A 20,127-nucleotide genomic window follows, 5' to 3' on the forward strand; every position below is an offset into this window, starting at 1 on the left:
GTAATGTAGAGCTGTTTTGATTGATGGGGGGTTGAGAATAACCTAGGGCCGTGCCCACTGGGCCTGGCTTCCCCACGCCCACCTGCCCCCAACCCCGACCGAAATGGACTGAATGGAGCTTCTGGTCTGATGTTTCCTCCAAAGCAGGTTCTGAGAACACTAGTGCCATCATAGGTCAGTCAGTCCCTTAAGGAAAGGAGTTTCTGGGTTTAATAGAGTTTAATAGACACCTTTGTGTAGGGACCGCTCCCTGCTGTGGACAGAATGTGCGGTGATTTCAAAGGCCATCTGACCACAGAGTTCTGAGACTAAAGTTTCCTGGAGCCACCTTAGGAATGCTGATCAAGATCAACGCCTGGTGCAGGTTGAGAAACTGGGGCTCAGAGAGGTGAAGTGATACGCCCATCAGCACCCAGCTAGTTCATGACCAAGTTGGAAATCAGAATTCGAGATTCCTGACTCCTTGTTATTTCTGGTCAACTCCTTGATCAGTCTCCAAAACATGACTTATTTGGGAGTGAGGAGGAACATTAATATAAAATACGATTGTGAGGCATTTATCTGAGACTTTACTGTATATAAAATCCTTCCCTCTCCATTATGTGGCTTGATCTGAGAGGTTCTGATGAGTTAGAATCCTTTAGTCCCTAGCAAGTGCCAATCTGTGCCAGCCAGTGAGATATTTGCAAGAATTTTCTATTCGATTGAGAAGATAGAGCATTCAAAGAAGTCTCACGATGATATTTATCTCAGGGAGTGTGGATAACTCAGCAGGGGGCTGGAATTCAAATGCAGGATGTCAGACTGGCTCCAATGGTCTGAGTCTTAAGATTATATTTTGGTTGTCAAACACCTATTCCAGAACCAAACAAAATTAGAAGTTGATACTTAGGGATATTCCATTGAATCTTCTACTCACTAAATGTTTTGATTCATACAGGGGTGGAGTGATTTTTTAATGAACCTTATTTTGCTAACTTTAGAAAATTTTAACTTGCATACATGAGAATAAGAGTATTTAACATATATGGCACCTTGGATGTAGACAGAAGCCTGAAGGCATCTTGGAACTGTAACTAAGGTAGAAATAAAGGCACTTTAGACACCTGAGACTTCAGAGTTAAAGGGGCTTCAGGAGGCAATGTGGTTATAAAGAAGGGCTGGAGATATGCTTGCATAGTGAGGATGGAATTGTAAGTTGGATTGTATGTTCAAGTTCGGCTCTGGCACTGATGGAGTTTGTGGGGCTTCTGCCCCCCTCCACTCTCCCCTTGGAATTGCTGTAAGAGAGAAGGGATAGAATTGGCCTCCCTGCAAATGTTTAATTAAGTCCAGTTGATAATGTTAGCTTCTAGCAGTTTTGGGCTTAGCAGGAAAGACTGTCCTGATTAGATTAATGTTTTCTCCTGCATGTGAAAAATCAGGACATAGTGACACAAATCCATGCATTTGCAACTTCAAAGCTACTTTGAACATACGGGTGTTCTTTGAAATAAAACTGCTGGTTCATTCATCCATTTATCCTTCCATTCATTCGTCCGCCCACCCACTGAATATTCACTGACGACCTAGCAAATCTCAGGCATTGCTCTAGACTCATTCCATCAATGAGGTATTTTCTTGGGCCTATTTTAAATAAATTAATAAGATAAGAGACAGTGTAGAGATGTGGAAGGAGCACTGGACCGGGAGTCAAGAGACTTAAGTTGGAGCCTTGGCTGTGTCTTGCTCTGTGATCTTGGGAAAATGTCTTTAGGTTCTCTTGGGCTCTGAGTGAATGGTCTAGATAGATTGTCAAGACTTCATTCACCTCTTCAATGACCTAATTCTAACCTCATATCAAGTACCTGATGTGTGTGCTGGGTAGGGTTGAGACTGTATAATAAAATGAAACTTAACGTAATGCCCTCAAAGATTTTACAAATTCAGATGCCAAAGCATACATATCCGATACCATTAATACTGTAGTCAGATCGTCTGCAGGAAGTAACTATTTATTTGAAATATACACTATATTACATGAAAAAATAATTATAGCTAATATTTATTGAGCAGTTATTGTGCTTAAGCTCTTTATATGATCTCAGTATCCCCATTTCACAGTTGAAGGAGACTAAGGCCTAGGGAGATAGAGGCATTTGCTCTAAGTCACACAGGTAGGTAGAGGTGGAGCTGGGGCTTGAACTTGGGTGTGTAACTCCAGTCATGCTCTTGACCTTTACTCCTCATTTAATTGTAGGAAGTCTGAGTGGTTTGGCTCATCCATACCAAAACCAGACACCTCTCTGTGGTTAGATGTTCTACACTTGACCCAAGAAGTAATGATTGTGACTGGGAATGGCCTCTCCCTAAATTTACTTTTATTTGAGACATCAGACATAGAAATAAGAGCTAGAAAAACTCTCAGATGTCATCTAGTCCATTTGTGGTTACAGGATACTGAGGATAAGAAAGATGAAGTTGCATACCTAACGTCGCATGGCAAGTTAGTGACACAGTGGGGCCCCTGATTTCTATTTCAATGTTCCTTCTCCCACACTTAACTCCTTTGGAAAAGGAAAACATCCTGGCTAAGGGATGTTCTTTAGAGGTGAGAGGTGATATTCTTCAAAATTTCCAGAGGAAAATAAGCTACAGTGGTTCAGAACATGCTAGAACAGTCATATTATGAACTTAGCTTCATAAACTGAGATGTCAGTCATTCTGTCTTCATCAAGATGGAAGAGAAAACAAAGAAAGAGAATGAAAAAGATCTCTACCTTGTGAAGAGCCCTACCTATCATGTCTGAGAAATGTGTGCCTCCCAACAGCCAACATTTTATCATATGCCCATTGGACATGATTTTCAGAAAAGGGACCATTTATGTTTATTGTACAGATTGACGGGATATGATTTATTGTACACATGACTGATTCTGTTTCCTCCTTCAGCATCCCAGTGACTGCATCCCTCCCTCCACTTGAGTGGCCACTCTCCCACCAGTCAGGCTCCTATGAGCTGAGGATCGAGGTGCAGCCCAAGCCACATCACCGAGCTCACTACGAGACAGAAGGCAGCCGAGGGGCTGTCAAAGCTCCGACCGGCGGCCACCCTGTGGTTCAGGTATGGCCTTGAGTTCTCTTCCTTTTGCGTCCTCATTTATCACTGGGTGATTTACTTCTGCTGAGCTACTGCTTGGTGCTTATTAGGTTGAGGTATGTGTCTTAGCCTCTTATTCCTCTGAGGGATGGGAAATTTGAGACTGAGTATCAGAAGCTAATCCAGCTACTCAGAAGCCATAGACAAAAGTTTTACTGAGCTGGATAAGAATAGAAATGATATTCATGCTCAAGCTTCTTCTTCCTTCTCTTTCTGATTGAGAGACCACTAGAGTTTTGCACAGGTTTCTGTATTGAAGGTTTCTGATGCCATCATTTTGTGTTTAAATTTCAGATGAGAGTCCATTGAGGAAAATCAATATATTGAAAACTGGGGAAAAGTTAAAACTACGCAGAGTCAAATACCTAAAATAACTATTATTAGCATTTTGATATATTTCCTGTTGCCTTTTTTTCTATTCATAAACATGGCAATGTCTATCACTGTACATTTTTATACTTGATGTTATAGTAGTTTGTACTTTGATTTTTTTTCACTTTACATTATACTCTGAGCATTTCCTCCTGGTTTTTCCTTAAGCATTATCTTTTATGTCTGTGGCTTTTGATTTAACCTCAGATTTTTTTTTCAAAATAAGTGGAGAACTGTTTTTTTTCTCCAAAATATTGAGTTGAAATATTCTTGATTGTATAGTCTGGTTAACCAGGAATTGCTGACTGGTGCCCACCAACCAACTCAATTAACCAGCCCTTTAATACATTTAAATTAATTTAACTCTTTTAAATTTGCCTTAAAGTAAAAGTATTCTATGATAAGAATCTGATGGTGCATCAAAACCCTTTAGAGTAGTTGTTAAAAATGCAGATTCTTGAGCATCCACTGAAACTACATGACACAAGTACAATTCAGACAAAAAACAAACATACAAACCCCTAACCCTAAAATCTTCACAGGTAGCTTTGAGTGTATATACCTGGTTAAGGACTTTAATGATAATATTAAGAACTTATAAATCCTGGCAGTTGCTTTTTCTAAATCTAACATCACAGCCTTTTGGGGATTTTGTTTGCATTCGTTGCTTCTTTTCATTTACCACAAGTCACATTTTACTATTTCTTTGCATGTCTAGTAATTGTTGACTGTATACTGACATTGTGATGATGACGTGTACTGGACATTGTAGAGACTCTTGATTTTGTTATCTTCCTCTAAAGGTAGTTCAGTTACTGGCTGATCACATTGAACTTTTATAGGCTTGATTTTACCCTTTGTTAAGGTAGACCTGTGGAAAGCCCAGGGTGTTCCCCATGCCCTTCAGGTTCATGGGGTTAGCCATCAAATTCCTTCTTTTGTGGATCTAGTTGAGGCTAGGTTTTAGACCATGTTAGGGCAGGTCTAAAGTAGCCCTTACTCTAAGGCATGACCTTACTCTTAAGGCCTAGTCTTTTTGGATGCTTCGTGGGGAGGTCACTCCTCTCTGGTGGGCTGGAATTCCAGTACTCCAGCCCTGCTCAACCTCTAGTCTCTCTGTTTCCCTTTTTACCCTATAGCTGCCTCTCTCTGATAAACTCTGCACATTCTTTCCCTGTGCTTACACAGCCCAGCCCTTGGCCAAGGACTTGGGGAGCTCCCCTAGCACCTTCCCCCTCTCTGATGCTTTACCCACAGATCCTAGCTGCTTCTACAGCCTGGGACTCTGAACTCTGTCTCCCCAACTGAGCAGGACCACTGTGTTCTGCTTGAACTCCACTCCCTGCATGTGGGAGGGAAACTGTCCCCAGGCAGAGAGCTGCAGTGAACATGGGCTCACCTCCTATGTTTCCTTTCTCTCATGGACCACAGTCTTACGCTGCCTGCTGTCTATTGCCTGAAAGCAACTGACTTATCAACTTTTGTCCTATTTTATAGTTGTTTATGGTGGTAGGGCTGGTCTGGTACTATTTACTCTGTCATGCTTGAAAACTGATTTTTGGAAAAGAAAGTCTTCATATCATTATCGATCGATCAAGGCTTATCTGCTCTAGGATGGGAACCTCTTGGCCTGGAGGTGGTGTTAGTGTGTGCTGGAGTCAAAGCCTTTGGTTGTAACAGAGAGAGAAACTCATTCAAAGCAGATTAGAAAAAGGGGATTATATGGGGAGGCTACTGGGGTAACATATCATCAGGTCAGGAGATTCAGCTCAAGAAGAACCTGGACTCATGGTCATGAGTCCAAGATTTATTTCTTTGCTCAGTCAATCCATTCAACAAGTGGATTCGTTCTGCAAGTATTTGTTGACCACCTACCTTTTGCCATATACTGTGCTTGATGCCGAGATACAATGAAGACTGAAAGAGAAGCGGTGGTTAGCTTCTCTATGGAGCTCATGATCTAGGGGGTATAAAGTTATTGACTAAATAATCATGCAAGGGCTTCCCTGGTGGTGCAGTGGTTGAGACTCTGCCTGCCAATGCAGGGGACACGGGTTCAAGCCCTGGTCTGGGAAGATCCCACATGCCGCGGAGCAACTAGGCCCGTGAGCCACAACTACTGAGCCTGCGCATCTGGAGCCTGTGCTCCACAACAAGAGAAGCCGCGATAGTGAGAGGCCCACGCACCGCGATGAAGAGTGGCCCCCGCTTGCCGCAACTAGGGAAAGCCCTCGCACAGAAACGAAGACCCAACACAGCCAAAAATAAATAAATTAATTAATTAAAAAAAATAATAAAATAATCATGCAAATGATAAAATTACAAATTGTGGCAAGTGGCAGGAAGGAAACGTGCATGAGGCTCTAGGTGTGTAAAATGGAGGAGCCAGTGTAGAGGGGGGAAGAGTTCCCTGGTAACATTTCCTTGAAGAAGAGACGGGGGCGGAGGATGGTGCATAGAGGGAACAGTATGTGCAAATGCTTAGAGGCCAAAGGAGGCAAACTGTGTCAGTGGACCTTGAGGAAGCCAGTGGAACCAATGAAGGGCCAGAGGGAGAGAGGAGGGGGCCCGAGCGGGCAGGGCCCGAGTAGCCATGGGGGAGAGTTTGGCTTTTACCCTGAGATGGGAAAAGCAGGAAAGAAACAAGGAGAAGCTTTAGGAGGCTCTGTCCATGGTGTCTATCCTTTCAGAGCTATGTGGTATCTTTGTTCTCTGATTATCCAACAAACATTTGTTGAGCACTGCTATGTACCAGGCATGGTTCTAGATTCTGGGATGTGGTATGAACGAACCAGCCAGAAACCCTCACCGTCATGAACTTACAGTTCAGCAAGATGATGCTAATAATAGTTAACACTTAGTGAGCATTGACCGCATGTCAGACCCTATTCCAAGTGCCATCTGTGTTAACTTATTTAATCCTCAAAAAAGCCCTAAGAAGCAGTTACAGTTCGGTCAAGGAGATGTCCAGGAACTTGTTCAAGATCATAGCTCTTGAATGGTGGACTCAGGATTTGGATTCAGGTGTCTGGCTTTGCCTGTTACACAGCTTTCCTCGTCTTCCACATCGCTCTGCAGAACAGCTTTCCCTGCCGCCTCATTCTCACCAGGCAGGGAAGTCCTGGTGGAGAAATGCCCACCAGGCCCTCCTGCCTATCGATTTTCTGTGCTGTCCGTGTTCTAGCCCCTCACCAGCTCGTTGGAGCCCAAGTCCTGACCCTCAGGGAGATTCTAATTGGCCCTGGGGGGGAGGGAAGGGCGCCACCCCCGGTCCAGTTAGCTTGGCCGGAGAGGTCAGACCATGTGTAGTGCAAGGCTCTGCTCACCCATTCATCAGGGGCTGGGGCCACGGAAAGTTCCAGAGAAGGGAATGGGCTGGACATGCAGTTCCGAGGATGCCCACTACGCTATGCTTGATGTTCGCGCCCCTCCTTCCAACAGCTCCCCAGGATCCGCCCCTCTTCTTGTTCGTAACTTTGAAAACTCAACGTATGACTTAAAAATCTGTAGCCATATCCTCAAAAGACACAAAGTGTCATGGACATATATACACTACCAGATGTAAAATAGATAGCTAGTGGGAAGCAGCCGCATAGCACAGGGAGATCAGCTCGGTGCTTTGTGACCACCTAGAGGGGTGGGATAGGGAGGATGGGAGGGAGGGAGATGCAAGAGAGAAGAGATATGGGGACATATGTAGATGTATAACTGATTCACTTCGTTATAAAGCAGAAACTAACACACCATTGTAAAGTAATTATACTTTAATAAAGATGTTTAAAAAAAAAAAGACACAAAGTGAAGTCTTTAAAAAAAAAATCATTTGAATAGATTGGGTTCTCTTCAAAACGAGATGTGCTAACCCCTGATTTTTAACATAGGAAGTCAGTTTTTTAAAAACTTCTTTGAAAAATGAAGAGAAGAGGGGACTTTAAGAAGACAAGGGCTCTTAACCTTTAAGTAGGTGCGAAAACCCCTTTCGAAATCTGGAGGGTTGCCCTTTCATTCCCAGAAGAGCAGCGAAGCTCTGTTTTGTACCTTGCCTAGATGCTTCTGCTGGTTTCTTTCTTGATCTCTGTCTCTCTCCTTATCTCTCCATCTGTTTCTATTTCTGTACTGTACCATGGCTCACTTTTCCCCCTCTCGATGATTGGTCCTCACCTTTCTCTTTTTTATTTGCCACACTATAAAACTTCACTTTTTTTTTTTGCATGCCTAGTGGTTTTATGCTCCTCTTTATATGAAAATAAAATGAGTACATGACCATTTCATTCTCTTTCTTTACATGTAAAATTTCATATCTTAAGCATATGCTGTGTTCAGCTGTTTTTCTTTCTTTTTTCTTTCCTCTCTCTTGAATGTCACTTGATCTTGGAAGAAAGTTTGTTCCAAACCTTAAATGCTTTTCAGATCTCATGACTCATTCATTCGGTGAACATTTTGTCAAGGGCTTGCTCTGTGCCAGGCACTGTGCTAGGCGCCAGTAATGTAATGATGGGTGAGATGGACACAGTCCCTGCCCTGATGTAGCTCAAGGGGCACCAGATATGCCAAGTAGACCAGGATGGTTGGTGTGACCGTTGCTGAGATGTGGGTGTGTCAGGGAGGCCAGATGAGGGCCATCTGGGATGACACCTGGACTCCAAGGTAGGACGTGACAGCTGATTAGGAGTTCATCTGTTGGATTCACAACTTGGGGCGGGAGGTGGTGGTAAGTGCTTTGACAAAACAAACCGTGCCAAGAAAGTACTACTTGGATGACCTGCTTTAGAGGGAGGGAGGATCCCTTTGAGGAGGTGACTTACCAGCTGGGGCCTGGAGCAGATGATCGAGCCAGCAAAGACAGGAAAGTTGCCCTTCCTCTCTCTGTCTCTGTCTCTTTTGGTGGTGGCGGGAGCGTGTTCCACGCACAAGGCACGGCACACACGGAGGTCCTGAGGCTGGGAAGAACTTGGTGTGTCTGAGGAGCCGAAGGAGGGCCAGTGTCGCTTGAGTTTAGCTTGGAGGGTGATGGTTGGCAGGACTCACAAGCCAAGATGAGGAACTAGGGTTTTATTTCAGGGCAAGGGGAAGGGAGTGCCGAGTTTTGAGCAGGGGAGGAAGATGATTCTGATTTAATGTTTTTGGGATCACTTGGGCTTCCCTCTAAGGAGTGGGCTTCTCTACGGGAAGAAGCAGGGAGGGGAATTTGATAGGCTGTGGCAGTGCCGGCTGGAAGGTTAAGGTGGTGAGGACTGGGAGGTGGCATTGGGAGGGGAGGGGATGGATTCCAAGGTGTGAGCTTCGGGACTTGGTGCTGGCTTAGGTGTGTGGGGGGGTGAAGGAGTGCCTGGGTAGAGGGTGGTGTCATATGCCACGTGGGAAGACCTGGGGAGGCAGTCATTTTCCTAGGGGAAGATTACGAGTTCAGTTTGGGGTGAGGGAATTAGGAAGGGCTTGTGGGGCATCCAAGCAATGACAGCAAGTAGGCAGTTCGGTATATGAGTCTGGAGCTCAGAAGCAGAGTCATAGACTTTCTAACGCTCAGGCCATCACTACAGGGCTTAGTGCATATCCACTTGTAAGGATTTATTTCCCATACCCTCAATAACAAGCTGCATCTCTCTAGAAGGAGTGGACTAAGGAGAGAACCAAAGAAGTGAGTGCAGAAACAAGATTACAAACTGAGTGCTCGTGGGAGCCAGACGATGGAAGGAAATGACTGCCTTGGCCAAGCAGGGAGCAATAGAGAGTGGTGGGGAGTAGGGCACAGCACAGTATGTACCGTCTCTGAAGGAGGCAGCTGGTACTCAGCCCCCCTCGGTTATGCCATGTGGGAACCAAAGTTGCCAGGTTTCACAGTTTTTATTAAGGGGAGCTAGGAATCTGAATTTTTATGTATAATTTCTGATTTTTATATTTTGGCTACTAAATCAAAATTTGAGTTAGATTTAGCTCAAGGCAAATATCCTCAAGTTCATAGCCTCTGGGGGTTAATAAGGACTGTGCTACGTTAAGGGTTATCAGTAGAAAGGGAGGTAGGAAAGAGGCTATGTTTATACGATTTCTAAGAATTGTCCAGTTAGGGAAGGAGCTCTGTTCGCAGCCAGACCCTGGACATTTCTCCTATAAAGCTCTAAATCCCGTGGAACTAGAGCAAGTTTATGGTTTTTTCTGAGGAGCCTGGGAATCTTAGTTCTTTGACGTGACTTTGACCTGTAGGGATCAGAGAAAGGGAACCACTTGATTCACCTTGAAAGAGCCACATGCCTTTTGGTGGAACCCTGCCATCATCTCCTCGTTCTGTTTCAGGATAGGAAGCAGCGGTCCTTTGGTGGACAAAACTGCCATTCAAAGGCAGCTTTTGCAAGGTTGGGCTTTAAGCGTTTCCATAGCTCTTCAGCTTATGGGATCTCATAATACCCCAGCTGAGAGTTGCCTGTATAATGCCACTGTCATTTAATCCTTTCCCTGGCTGCTTCCAGACCCTTTAACCATAATCCTGCATAGAAATTCCCGGTAGAGGACACCTCATTATTTTCCTCATCCATCTTTGTGCTGGGGTTTTCAATAAACGTTATTCTTACCACTCTCTGGGACGTGTTTTCAACTGAAAGAAGGATTGGAAAGCCATCCTTTTCGTTATAAAGTAGTCAAAATCTGAGATTGTTTAACCACAGTACACACCTCCAAAGACAATACTCCTGATTCTTTCAAACAGATGTTCAGACATATGGAAAAAACATGGGCAGTTCCTTTAGGAGAAATTCCTTGCAGATGCAGAAACCTGATCTCGATTTCATCCTGGGGAACAGTAATGAGCTTTGCAGAGAGAAGAGTAGGGGGCCGGGGCGCACCTGTCCAGGTTACCGCCTTCCCATCCTGGAGGAGGCTAGTAAAGTCTCCGAGCTTTCATCTCGTAAAACAGATTACGGGACAGTGATTTTCATCCTGTTGGATTTTGGCTTTTGTACTCTCTGCGACTCACTTTAAATTATATCTAAGACAGGGGAGAAAGAAGCCAGATGGGGTTTCCTCCTGACCAGGCGAAACTGGAGTCGTGACAGAGAGCTGCGCTTCTCTGGCAATTGACTGGGCATGTTGGCTTCCATTGACTAATAAAATTTTGTGCTCGGTGAGGCTGGCTCCATGAAACAGGAAGCAGGTCTTGCTGATGCTAATTTGTCTTGATCAGGGCTGCTGCGTTTGCTTAGAACTACAGAGGTTCGATGAGACCTTCTGGAGAAGGAAAGGAGAAGAGGAGTGAAACAGTGATCCTCAAGCTTCAGAGGAGGAGCACGTGGTCTGAGGTCATCAGGGATGCATTTTGCTCATTCATTCGTTTGCTCGAATTATTCACCCAGCGCCTTCTAGGTGCTCGGCACTCTTCCAGGCGCTGGGAATGCAGCCGTGAACAAAACAGACAGAAATTCCTGCCCCCGTGGCGCTGACGTTCTGGCTGCAGTGAGATAAACAATAAATCTAATAAATAGGAAAATTCAGTAGTACGTTGGAAGGTGATAAGTACTATGGGAAAAACTGCCAGGGCGAGGGGAATTGGGTGTGGTCAGATAGGCCTTCCTGAGAAGGTAGCATTTGAGCCAAGGGGGAGCTGAAGGACTAAAGGGTCCGGGTTTCTGGGGATGAGTGCTCACGGCGGCCTGGACAGCCGGGGCCACGCTGGGTGCGGTCTGGGAGCAGAGCGGGGGCCTGCGTGGGAAGGGCAGGCTGAGTCAGGGCAGAGGAGGAGGGGGTGGAGGCCCGGAGGAAAGAGGATGGGCACACTTGGGCCTTGGACATTGAATACTTTCACTTGCAGGAAGGCGGGAGCTGGGAAGACCGGGTCTGACCTAGGTTTCAGCAAGATCCCTCTGGCTGCCTTGCTGATGAGGACAGGCTGCGGGGGGGCTGGGGGAAGGAGCACGGAGATGGGCTAGGAGCTGCTGCAGTGGTCCAGGCGAGACAGGACTGTGGCTGGACCAGGACTGGGGAGTGGAGGGCATGAGAAATGGTTGGACTCTGGGTATATTCTGAAAGTCAAGCAAACTGGATTTTTTGAGAGATCAGTTATGGGCGGGAGGCACGTGGGTGGTTGCAGTCTTGGGGGAGGCCGGAGTGCCCAGGGTTGAGCAGCCGTGCCCATCACACTGAGATTCTCCTGTTTTCAGAGGGAAGACATCTAGGGCTGGCTTGACCCAGTCTTTTCCTTTAAAGATGAGGATGGGGTGGGGAGGGGATGCTGAGGCCAACTTCAGGAGGATCCATCCTCACTACCCTCTCTTTGTCTATACCAGTCTCTCTTTTTTTTTTTTTTTTTTTTTTTTAAATTTTATTTGTTTATTTATTTATTTATTTTTGGCTGTGTTGGGTCTTCGTTTCTGTGCGAGGGCTTTCTCCAGTTGCGGCGAGTGGGGGCCACTCTTCATCGCGGTGCGCGGGCCTCTCACTATCGCGGCCTCTCTTGTTGCGGAGCACAGGCTCCAGACGCTCAGGCTCAGTAATTGTGGCTCACGGGCCCAGTTGCTCCGCGGCATGTGGGATCTTCCCAGACCAGGGCTCGAACCCGTGTCCCCTGCATTGGCAGGCAGATTCTCAACCACTGTGCCACCGGGGAAGCCCTGTGCTACCTTTTGGTAGCAGAAAGAGCAGGTTGTTTGGAGCAAGGCAGTCCTAGCATTCATTAGCTTTGGGACTCTGGGTAACTGTCTGGGCTGCAGCTTCTTCACTTAGAAAGTAGTAAAGACCTACATCTTTCAGATTTTTTGTTTTGTTTTGTTAAGAGTTGTTAGGATTCTAAGCAAAAGTGCCCCGTGTGATCTTGGGTACAAAGTAGGCTTTTTTTTTTTTTTTTAAGATTGTTTTGTTGTTGTTGATGTGAACTATTTTTAAAGTCTTTATTGAATTTGTTACAATATTGCTTCTGTTTTACATTTTGGTTTTTTTGGCCCCATGGCATGTGGGATCTTAGCTCCCCAACCAGGGATCGAACCCACACCCCCTGCACTGGAAGGCGAAGTCTTAACCACTGGACCACCAGAGAAGTCCCACAAAGTGGTCTTTTAATCTGCTGATGTTCTTTGATTGAGAGAGAAAGATTGACATGGATCTGGGGTATTTTAAGCTCTGATAGCCTAAGATTAGATCCTGGTGCCCGTTCAGGTTTTTTCTGGTTGAGTTAACCACATCTGAGACTAACTTAGGGTACTTTATTTACACATTGAGGGTTGTTTATTTACACATCGTTTGTTACATACGTGATACTATTTCATCCTTGCAATCACTCAGTGAGTTGGTGCTATTATTCCCCTTATACAGATGGATAAAGAGGCAGGGGGGAAGCTAATGTCACTTACCTAAAGTCAGGCAGCCAGTAAGCACTGGAGCCCTGACTTTGGCTTTTAGCTTCTGGCTTCTCATCTTTCCACGCACCTATTCATTCATCTATCACCTGCTCCCAGCCGGCTCTGCATCAAGCCCCAGCACAGAGAGCTCCAGCCGGGGCTTAACATGAGGGTAAGACGTGACAGGGCTCATGAAAGGCTGCTCTGTAGCATCTTTGGGCAGCACCCGGCTGGTGGTGTGATTTGAGCCCTGGACCCGGCGCTGGGCATCCAGGTCCCATCATGGCCTTCACTTTCTTCACTGAGGGACCACGGGAGAAACAAAGACTGTCTCTGGTCCTGTGAGAAAGGAGGCATCTGCTAGAGGTGGATTGTAAGTACCTGCTAGCTCCAACATGCCCCGGGAGAGAGGGGAGGTGATGGCCTCTCACACGGGCCCTGTTCCCTCTGTGAGAGCAGCAGAGCCATTCTCTGGATCCTGGGAGACAGCGTGGAGGTAAAAGCTGCTTGTTCTGAGCTTCCTGGAAAACTGTGGGCTGACTCTGCCCATAATTGCATCTGTTTATCGAGCACTTACTGTGTGACAAGCACGTCACATGGAGTGGCTCAGGCAGGCTTGCTGCCCCTGCTCTGTGAATGAGGCTCAGAGGTGTTGAGTGCCTTCCCCAGGGGGCACGTGGTCACTAGTGACCCTGACCAAGCTTCCCCTGTGTGCCAGTTGCAGGAGGTCATGGTGCTATTATTAACCCCATTTACAGATGAGGAAACTGAGGCTCAAGGTCACACCACTCAGCAGAGGGGGCAATTCCTAGGGTCTTTGCAAAGATAAAAGACTTAAGACTGGAAAGTGCGTAGAACGGGGCCTGGCTTGCACCAAGCACTCCATGTACGCGCGTTGTCACTATTCCCTGTTATTGTTTATTTTCCTCCGCACCATCCTGTTAGGATAGAAAAAGGGAGCCTTTGTTCTCACGTGGAAGTTTGGATTTCATGCTGTCATCCCGGAGCTGGGATGGGCATGAGCTAGATAATGATGATAGGATGATACGAGTGCCCATAATTTACTGACACGTGCCCTGGATGAGGTCAGAGGACTCGCTCAGGGTCATGTAGCCCACACGTGGTGAAGCTGAATTTAAAAGCACAGCTGTTGGCCTCCTTGGCCAAACTGTTTCCCCTGCTGTGTATGGTCCTCAGACCCACTACCTAGGGGTGGCTGATTCTGAACATTCTGACACAGGTTTGAAAAAGTTTGTGTGGATGTATATGTGTGTGTGTGTGTGTGTATATATATATATATATATATATATATATATATATATATATATATATATATATACACATACACACACAGACTTGCATATATAGATTATATATATATATTTTTTATATAAACAGATACATATATATGTAAATATACACATGCGTATATATAGACACTATATATATGTGTGTATCTGTGCATAAGATACACACATATGTATATAATTTTTATTCAATTATTTTTCTTTTCTTAGTATGTATTCATTGTTTAAAAAATACAGAAAAATATAAGAAACCAAACAGCACCCTTTGTCACCTGGAGAGGACTAGTGTCATTGCTTCAGCGTTTTCCTTTCAGTCTTTTCCTCACGCTTGCACACTTAAGCTCATAGTACCCAGCTCCTGCCCCCGCTTCCTTAGTTGAGTCTGTATCAGGTTATTTTCATGACATTAGGGGGAAAATAGCATTTACCAAGCTCCAAGTAAGGTTGGGAATTGCTTTATGTGCCTTCCATGAATAAATGGATATAATACTACCTTGATTTCCAGGCAATACTTGGAGGCACAGAGAGGTTTAGTAACTTACCTAAGGTCACACAGGAAGTGGGTGAGCCATGAATTGACCTAGAGCATCTAGCGCCAAAGCCTGCACACTTAACTAGTTCGGCCACAAAGAAGAAGTAGAAATCTTTGATGATCCTAAGATAATTTTCCAGGTTGTGCCTAGGGGCTTCTGTTGTTGCTTAGGTATTTTGAAAAATTCAGGAAATAAATCTAGTCTATTTGAGCATCACGGCAAATTCTTCCCTTGTCAGGGTGCTCAGACTCATGCCGTCCATTGCTGTCTCCCTGCTCCCCTCTCCTCCACCTGCCTTCCTTCTCTCCCAGGGTTTGGCCACAGCAGCCAGCAGGCCCCTCCCAGGTGCAGAACAATAGCCGGCCTGCGGGGCTGTGCGGCCTGGTGGGGGGCATGGACTGCGGGCCTCTGTGGACACTCCCGATCATGTCCTGGTATGAGGCCTGGAGCCTAAGAGCCCAGGGAGGCCAGTGTAGCCTGCACTTGGGCTCTGAGACCTCAGCGTCTCCAGAGGGTTTGGCTCCCAAATGCAAACCATGATCCCACCTGTGCTGAGCTGGTCATGGGACCTACCTGGCCATCCTTGTCCTTCAGCCTGAGTTGTTCTTACCACACTAGTGGTGTGACTGTGAACAAGGATCATCTGACCTCCTGGGGCCTCAAGGTCCCCAACGGCAAATTGGACAGAAAGTTACTTCTCTTTTAGGATCTAGGAGACGAGCATGTGTGTAAAAGACAGTGCTAAGTGCAGGCCGCTCTGGTTTCTTTTACAGTTTAACTTTGGGGAAGGAAATGCATTCACATGATGCAGAATTTGAAAGATACAAGAGATGCACAGGGCAAGACCGGCCTCCCTCCTCATACCCCGGCGGCCACCTCCTCTCTCTGAGGCCCCAGTGTCACCAGTTTCTTGAGTGTCCTTCAAGAGAGGGTTTGTGTCTGTCCTTGTGGTTGGATCCATTGTTGTCATCGCCATCATCATGGGCATCATCACGGGCAGAATGCCCCGCACACTTAAAATTCCCTATAAATGATCAAAGCAGTTATTACTGTGGAGCTTAAAAAGGCATCACATTGTGATTTTCCAAATAGGAAGTGAAGCTGAGTTGATCTTCTTGGCATCGTTTATTTAACCAAATTGACCTCTCCCCTTGAAGCTTAGGTTTCTGTTAAAGGAATCCCATCTTCCTAATTTGACATTTATTATAAAACTGTAAATACTGATCTAATGAATACAATTTTTGGAACCTGCCTCAAGTAAATGTTTGTTAAGCCTTGGCTTTACCTGACCCCGGGCGTAATGATGTAAAATAATCCATCAGCATACACTGGCTGTATCCCCGGTCTATGCCTATATGCTTTCTCTCTCCATCAGAAAATGATACACTGAAGATAAAAGCAATGGATTGTATCAGCAAGGGCAGGATGCCATGGTTACAAAGTAGCAGGAAGAGTGTGGAGTAGGATTGAGTGGTTTTCTGCTTATCTCTTATTTATTCAACAAATACTGATTGTGCTGCCACCACATGCCAGGCCCTGTGCTGGGTGCTCCCCACTCGTTTGGTCCACGGGCTAGCAGCACAGACCTCCCCTGGGGGCTTGTTCAAAATGCAGAATCCCAGGCTTCACAGTCTGCCAAGTCGGAATCTGCCTTTTACAAGATGCCTTGGTGATTTGTGTGCATATTGAAGTCTGGAGCACATTATTCTAGGACAGGGGTCAACAAACTATGCCATCCAAGTCCGGCCCGCCACCTGCCTTTCTAAATAAAGTTTTATTGGAACAAAGCCATGCCATTTATTTACATATTGTCATGAATATGTAAATTTGTAAATATGTAAATATGTAAAAAGGTGTCTGCCTTTGTGCTACGTTGGCAGAGTTGAGTCCTTGCGACAGACACTATGTGGCCTGCAAAGCCTAAAATGTTTACTGTCTTGTCCATTATGGGAAAAGTTTGCTGACTGGAGATGGAGATAGAATAGTGAACAGAACAGACAAAATCCCATGTTCTCACGGAGCTGGTGTTTGGGTGGAGGGAGATATACAACAAACCAGTAAACCTAGTGTTGGTAAAAAGCAATAAGAAGAAAAATAAGGCAGGATGGGAGGATGGAAGATGATTGTGAGGTGGTGAGGATGCTATTTAGGGAAGAACTTTCTGAGGAGATGACATTTAACCAGAATTTTGAGTGCAGTGAGAGAGTAAGCTGTGTCACTGTCTTGAGGGAAAGTGCTGTAGGAGAGGGAATAGCTAATGCAAAGGCACTGAGGCGGGAGCTTTCTTGGTGTCCATTTTGGACATCAGTTCAGAGGTGGGTTCTGATTAGGAGTTAGGTATTGACAGTGAACATGTTGTTTTTTTTTTTCTCGCATGACCTTTGCTGTGGCATTTCAGTGCCTTTTATATGACCATGGAATGTAGACAGAGGTCCCCAACTTGCAGCCCAGGGAAGTCTTCTATGTGTCACTGGGTACAGTTGCACAGGCAGTGCACTGCACAAGAACACTGCATATCATGAGGGCACCATTCACATTTGCATATTTATCAAGACAGTGTTCTGACACATGCCTTCTAAGGGTGCAGAGGAAGAGGTGTCTTCTCCTAATTTGTACAAAAGTGCCAGGTATCTTAGCAGTGGCCCTGGTGGTATAATTCTTAAAAAGAGAAAAAATCTGAGTGTGAATGTCTTTAGGTTAGGGACATTCGTCTGTCTTTGCACCGGTTGCTCAGTTCATTTACATTACCTGGCCCTTTAAGCCATTTGAATTTAACTCTTGATGGCAAGAAAGGCATTTCTGCTAGTCTAAAAGACATCCCTACTCAATTATTTTCTTTCTTACAGATGGGGTTTTTGTTGTTTTCTCCTTCCTACCCTCTAACCAACCAGACTGGCTGGGACAGCGCGGGGAGCCTTGTCAGCTCCCACCTCTGCCTTTGCCTGGCTGTGCAACCTCAGCCCACACACTTCTCCCTGCGTTGTGGGAGCCTCAGCTCCAAAACAAGGGGGTAGTGCTCCGTAAGCTCCTTCCCACCACTAAACTTACACGATTCTGTGTCTCAGATTAATAGGTATCACCTGAGTAGAGGTGCCTGCGTTTAGTTCTGTTCACTTTGAGGTGGGAGTTCCAGCTTCTCTTCACCTTGGCCTGCCTTCGCTTGCATCATTTCCTACCTCCAGGGTTGACTCATTCATGGACTTGAAGCTGGCTTGTTTAGAGTTTGGGGATGATTGAGCTAGAAGGAGACTTAGAAATCATCTAGCTGAATGACTGGTGTGTCAGATTCATGCCATTTTACTGAGGGCTTTGGTTAGTATCTTACTGAGGGCTTCAGCTACCATTTTATTGAGGGCCTCAGTTACTGTTTTACTGAGGGCCAGACTTTTTGCTAAGCCAATGTCTCATTCAATCTCACGCTGAGGACTTGAGGTAGGTACCGTCATCATTGGTTTGCATTTATCAGATGGAGGCTCAGAGAGATGATGTGAATTATAAAGATTACACAGTGACTCAATTATGTGAATTATAAAGATTACACAGTGACTAAATTGGCAGAGCCACCACTCAGACTGTTAAAAGCAGAGGTTAGGAATGTATTTTTTATCAAGCATGTACAACATGCCAGACATTAAGTACCAGTTTGCATTACCCATAGTTACCCTATGAATTGGGTCCTGTTATAATGAGAAAACTGAGCCCCCAAGAAATGTGTGGCTTGCTCAGGGTAAGGCTTATGCAGGTGGTAAGTGGAACCATTTCAGATTTCTGATCTTTTTCTCCTTCTCACGCACTTCTCTTTGCTTTGTGAACTTTTATGTGCATCCTGTTTACCTGTTGGCATCTGTTACAGGTCTGTGTTATCTGTGCCAGGGAGGGTGGTGCTGATACTTTGGTGGTCCCTGGCTAAACCATATCTTACCACCTTCCCTCTGCTTCCTGGGGCTGAGCTGTCATCTTCCCTCGTCTGGGGAGACAGCTATAGCTTCCTAACTGGTTTCCCTAGCTCCACTTGTGCCCCTTGCCCAGTCTGCTCCCCACCCCAGCAGCCAGAGGATCTGTTTGAGATGTGAATGGGTCCACAGCACTCCCTTGTTCTGAATCCTCCTGTGTCTCCCCTCTCACCCAGTACACACAGACTCCTTACCATGGACTGCAAGGCCCTGTGTCATCTGGTCCCTGCCTGCCTCTCTGCTCTGCCTCACTCACTCCACTTTCACTCTACTGGCCTCTCACTGTTCTTCAAACTCTCCAAGCAGGCTCCTGCCTCAGGGCCTTTGCACTTGCTATTCACATTCCCAGATATCCACACAGCCCTCTTCTCTGCTTCACTCAAGTCTCTCTTTAATTGTCACTGCAAGGAAGCTTTCCCTGATTCTTCTATCAAAATAGCTACTCCTTCCTCTGCCATCCCCTCCCTTTTTACTTACGGTGCTTTTTTTCATAGCCTGATATATTCTTCCTTCCTCCCCTCCTTCCATCCCTCCCTCCCTCCCGCTTATCCCCCCATCAGCCCTCCATTACTGCTCCATCCCAGTCCCAAGCACAACGCCTGTCACTTAGAGGCACTTAATCTGTGCATGAGCGTTGGCTAAGTGAGTGTCACCGCTGTTCCTTGGAGGTGTTAGAGAGCCCCGGTTTGCCTTGGCCCCTTGGATGAACACTGCCCAGGGAGTTGGGGTGACGGGTGTGCTGACACAGGCGGCCCCTCGGTGGCTTTCCTGTGCTAAAGGAAATGAAGGAAGGAAGTACAACAATTAAGAAGGACCAATTCAGAGCACTGGGACTTGCCCAGGCTTCCGCGGCCCCTCGTCTCTTTGCCCAACGTGACTTGGCCTTGCCTGCGGCAAACAGAAGTCGTGACTTGATGGAATGGGCACAAGTTAGTTTTATAATGATTAAGAAGAAGAAAAAAAAAAAACCTTATTTTTCACTTTCCTTTTTTAATCAAGAAGTATGCCGTGGGTGTTTCCTTGTGGTTTTCAGTCAAAGAGAGGATTGTTGTTGAGCTCCGAGTTACCCTGGGGGCTGCAGCTTTGCGTGTGTCTAACTTTAACTTTGAACTCATGCTTTTAGGGCTGCGCTGGGATTGGGGGTCCTGGGGTCCTGCTCTGAACAAGGCAACAGGCTTGTTTATTGTGTCCCAAGTGCTCTGTCCACACAGGCCGCCTCCCAGATCTCACCCCATCTTCTTCCTGTTCCGATATACCCTCCACAGCCCGTCCTGCCCCTGGAGCAACGGGGAGGAGGGCTCAGCGGGTGGAAGGAGCTGCAAGAACTGCACTCGGAGTGGATGCCCAGTGGCGGGGGGAGGGGGGCGTCCGAACGTGGGCTCCTGTGCGGGGGTTAAAGGTGGTTTCGTGCTCCGCCGGGCATCTCTACCAAGGGCTGGTTGTACAGAAACAGGATCACACCGAGTTCAGACGGTGCCCCCAAAGCAGCTGCCAAGTGTGTAT

At 46.1% G+C, this 20,127-nt stretch overlaps 1 protein-coding gene across 2 annotated transcripts in view; it reads left to right on the top strand.

Moving 5' to 3' along the window:
- The window catches only part of NFATC2 (nuclear factor of activated T cells 2), a 153,788-nt gene that overhangs the window by 34,946 nt on the left and 98,715 nt on the right, over positions 1-20,127 (top strand). For both annotated transcript variants that reach the window (XM_068565643.1, XM_068565642.1), the window contains exon 3: positions 2,932-3,103. In XM_068565643.1, the coding sequence (XP_068421744.1) occupies positions 2,932-3,103 (172 nt within the window). The remainder of the gene's footprint in view (positions 1-2,931; positions 3,104-20,127) is intronic.

Source organism: Eschrichtius robustus, chromosome 16 (genome assembly GCF_028021215.1).
Source record: "Eschrichtius robustus isolate mEscRob2 chromosome 16, mEscRob2.pri, whole genome shotgun sequence".
Classification (NCBI taxonomy): domain Eukaryota; kingdom Metazoa; phylum Chordata; class Mammalia; order Artiodactyla; family Eschrichtiidae; genus Eschrichtius; species Eschrichtius robustus.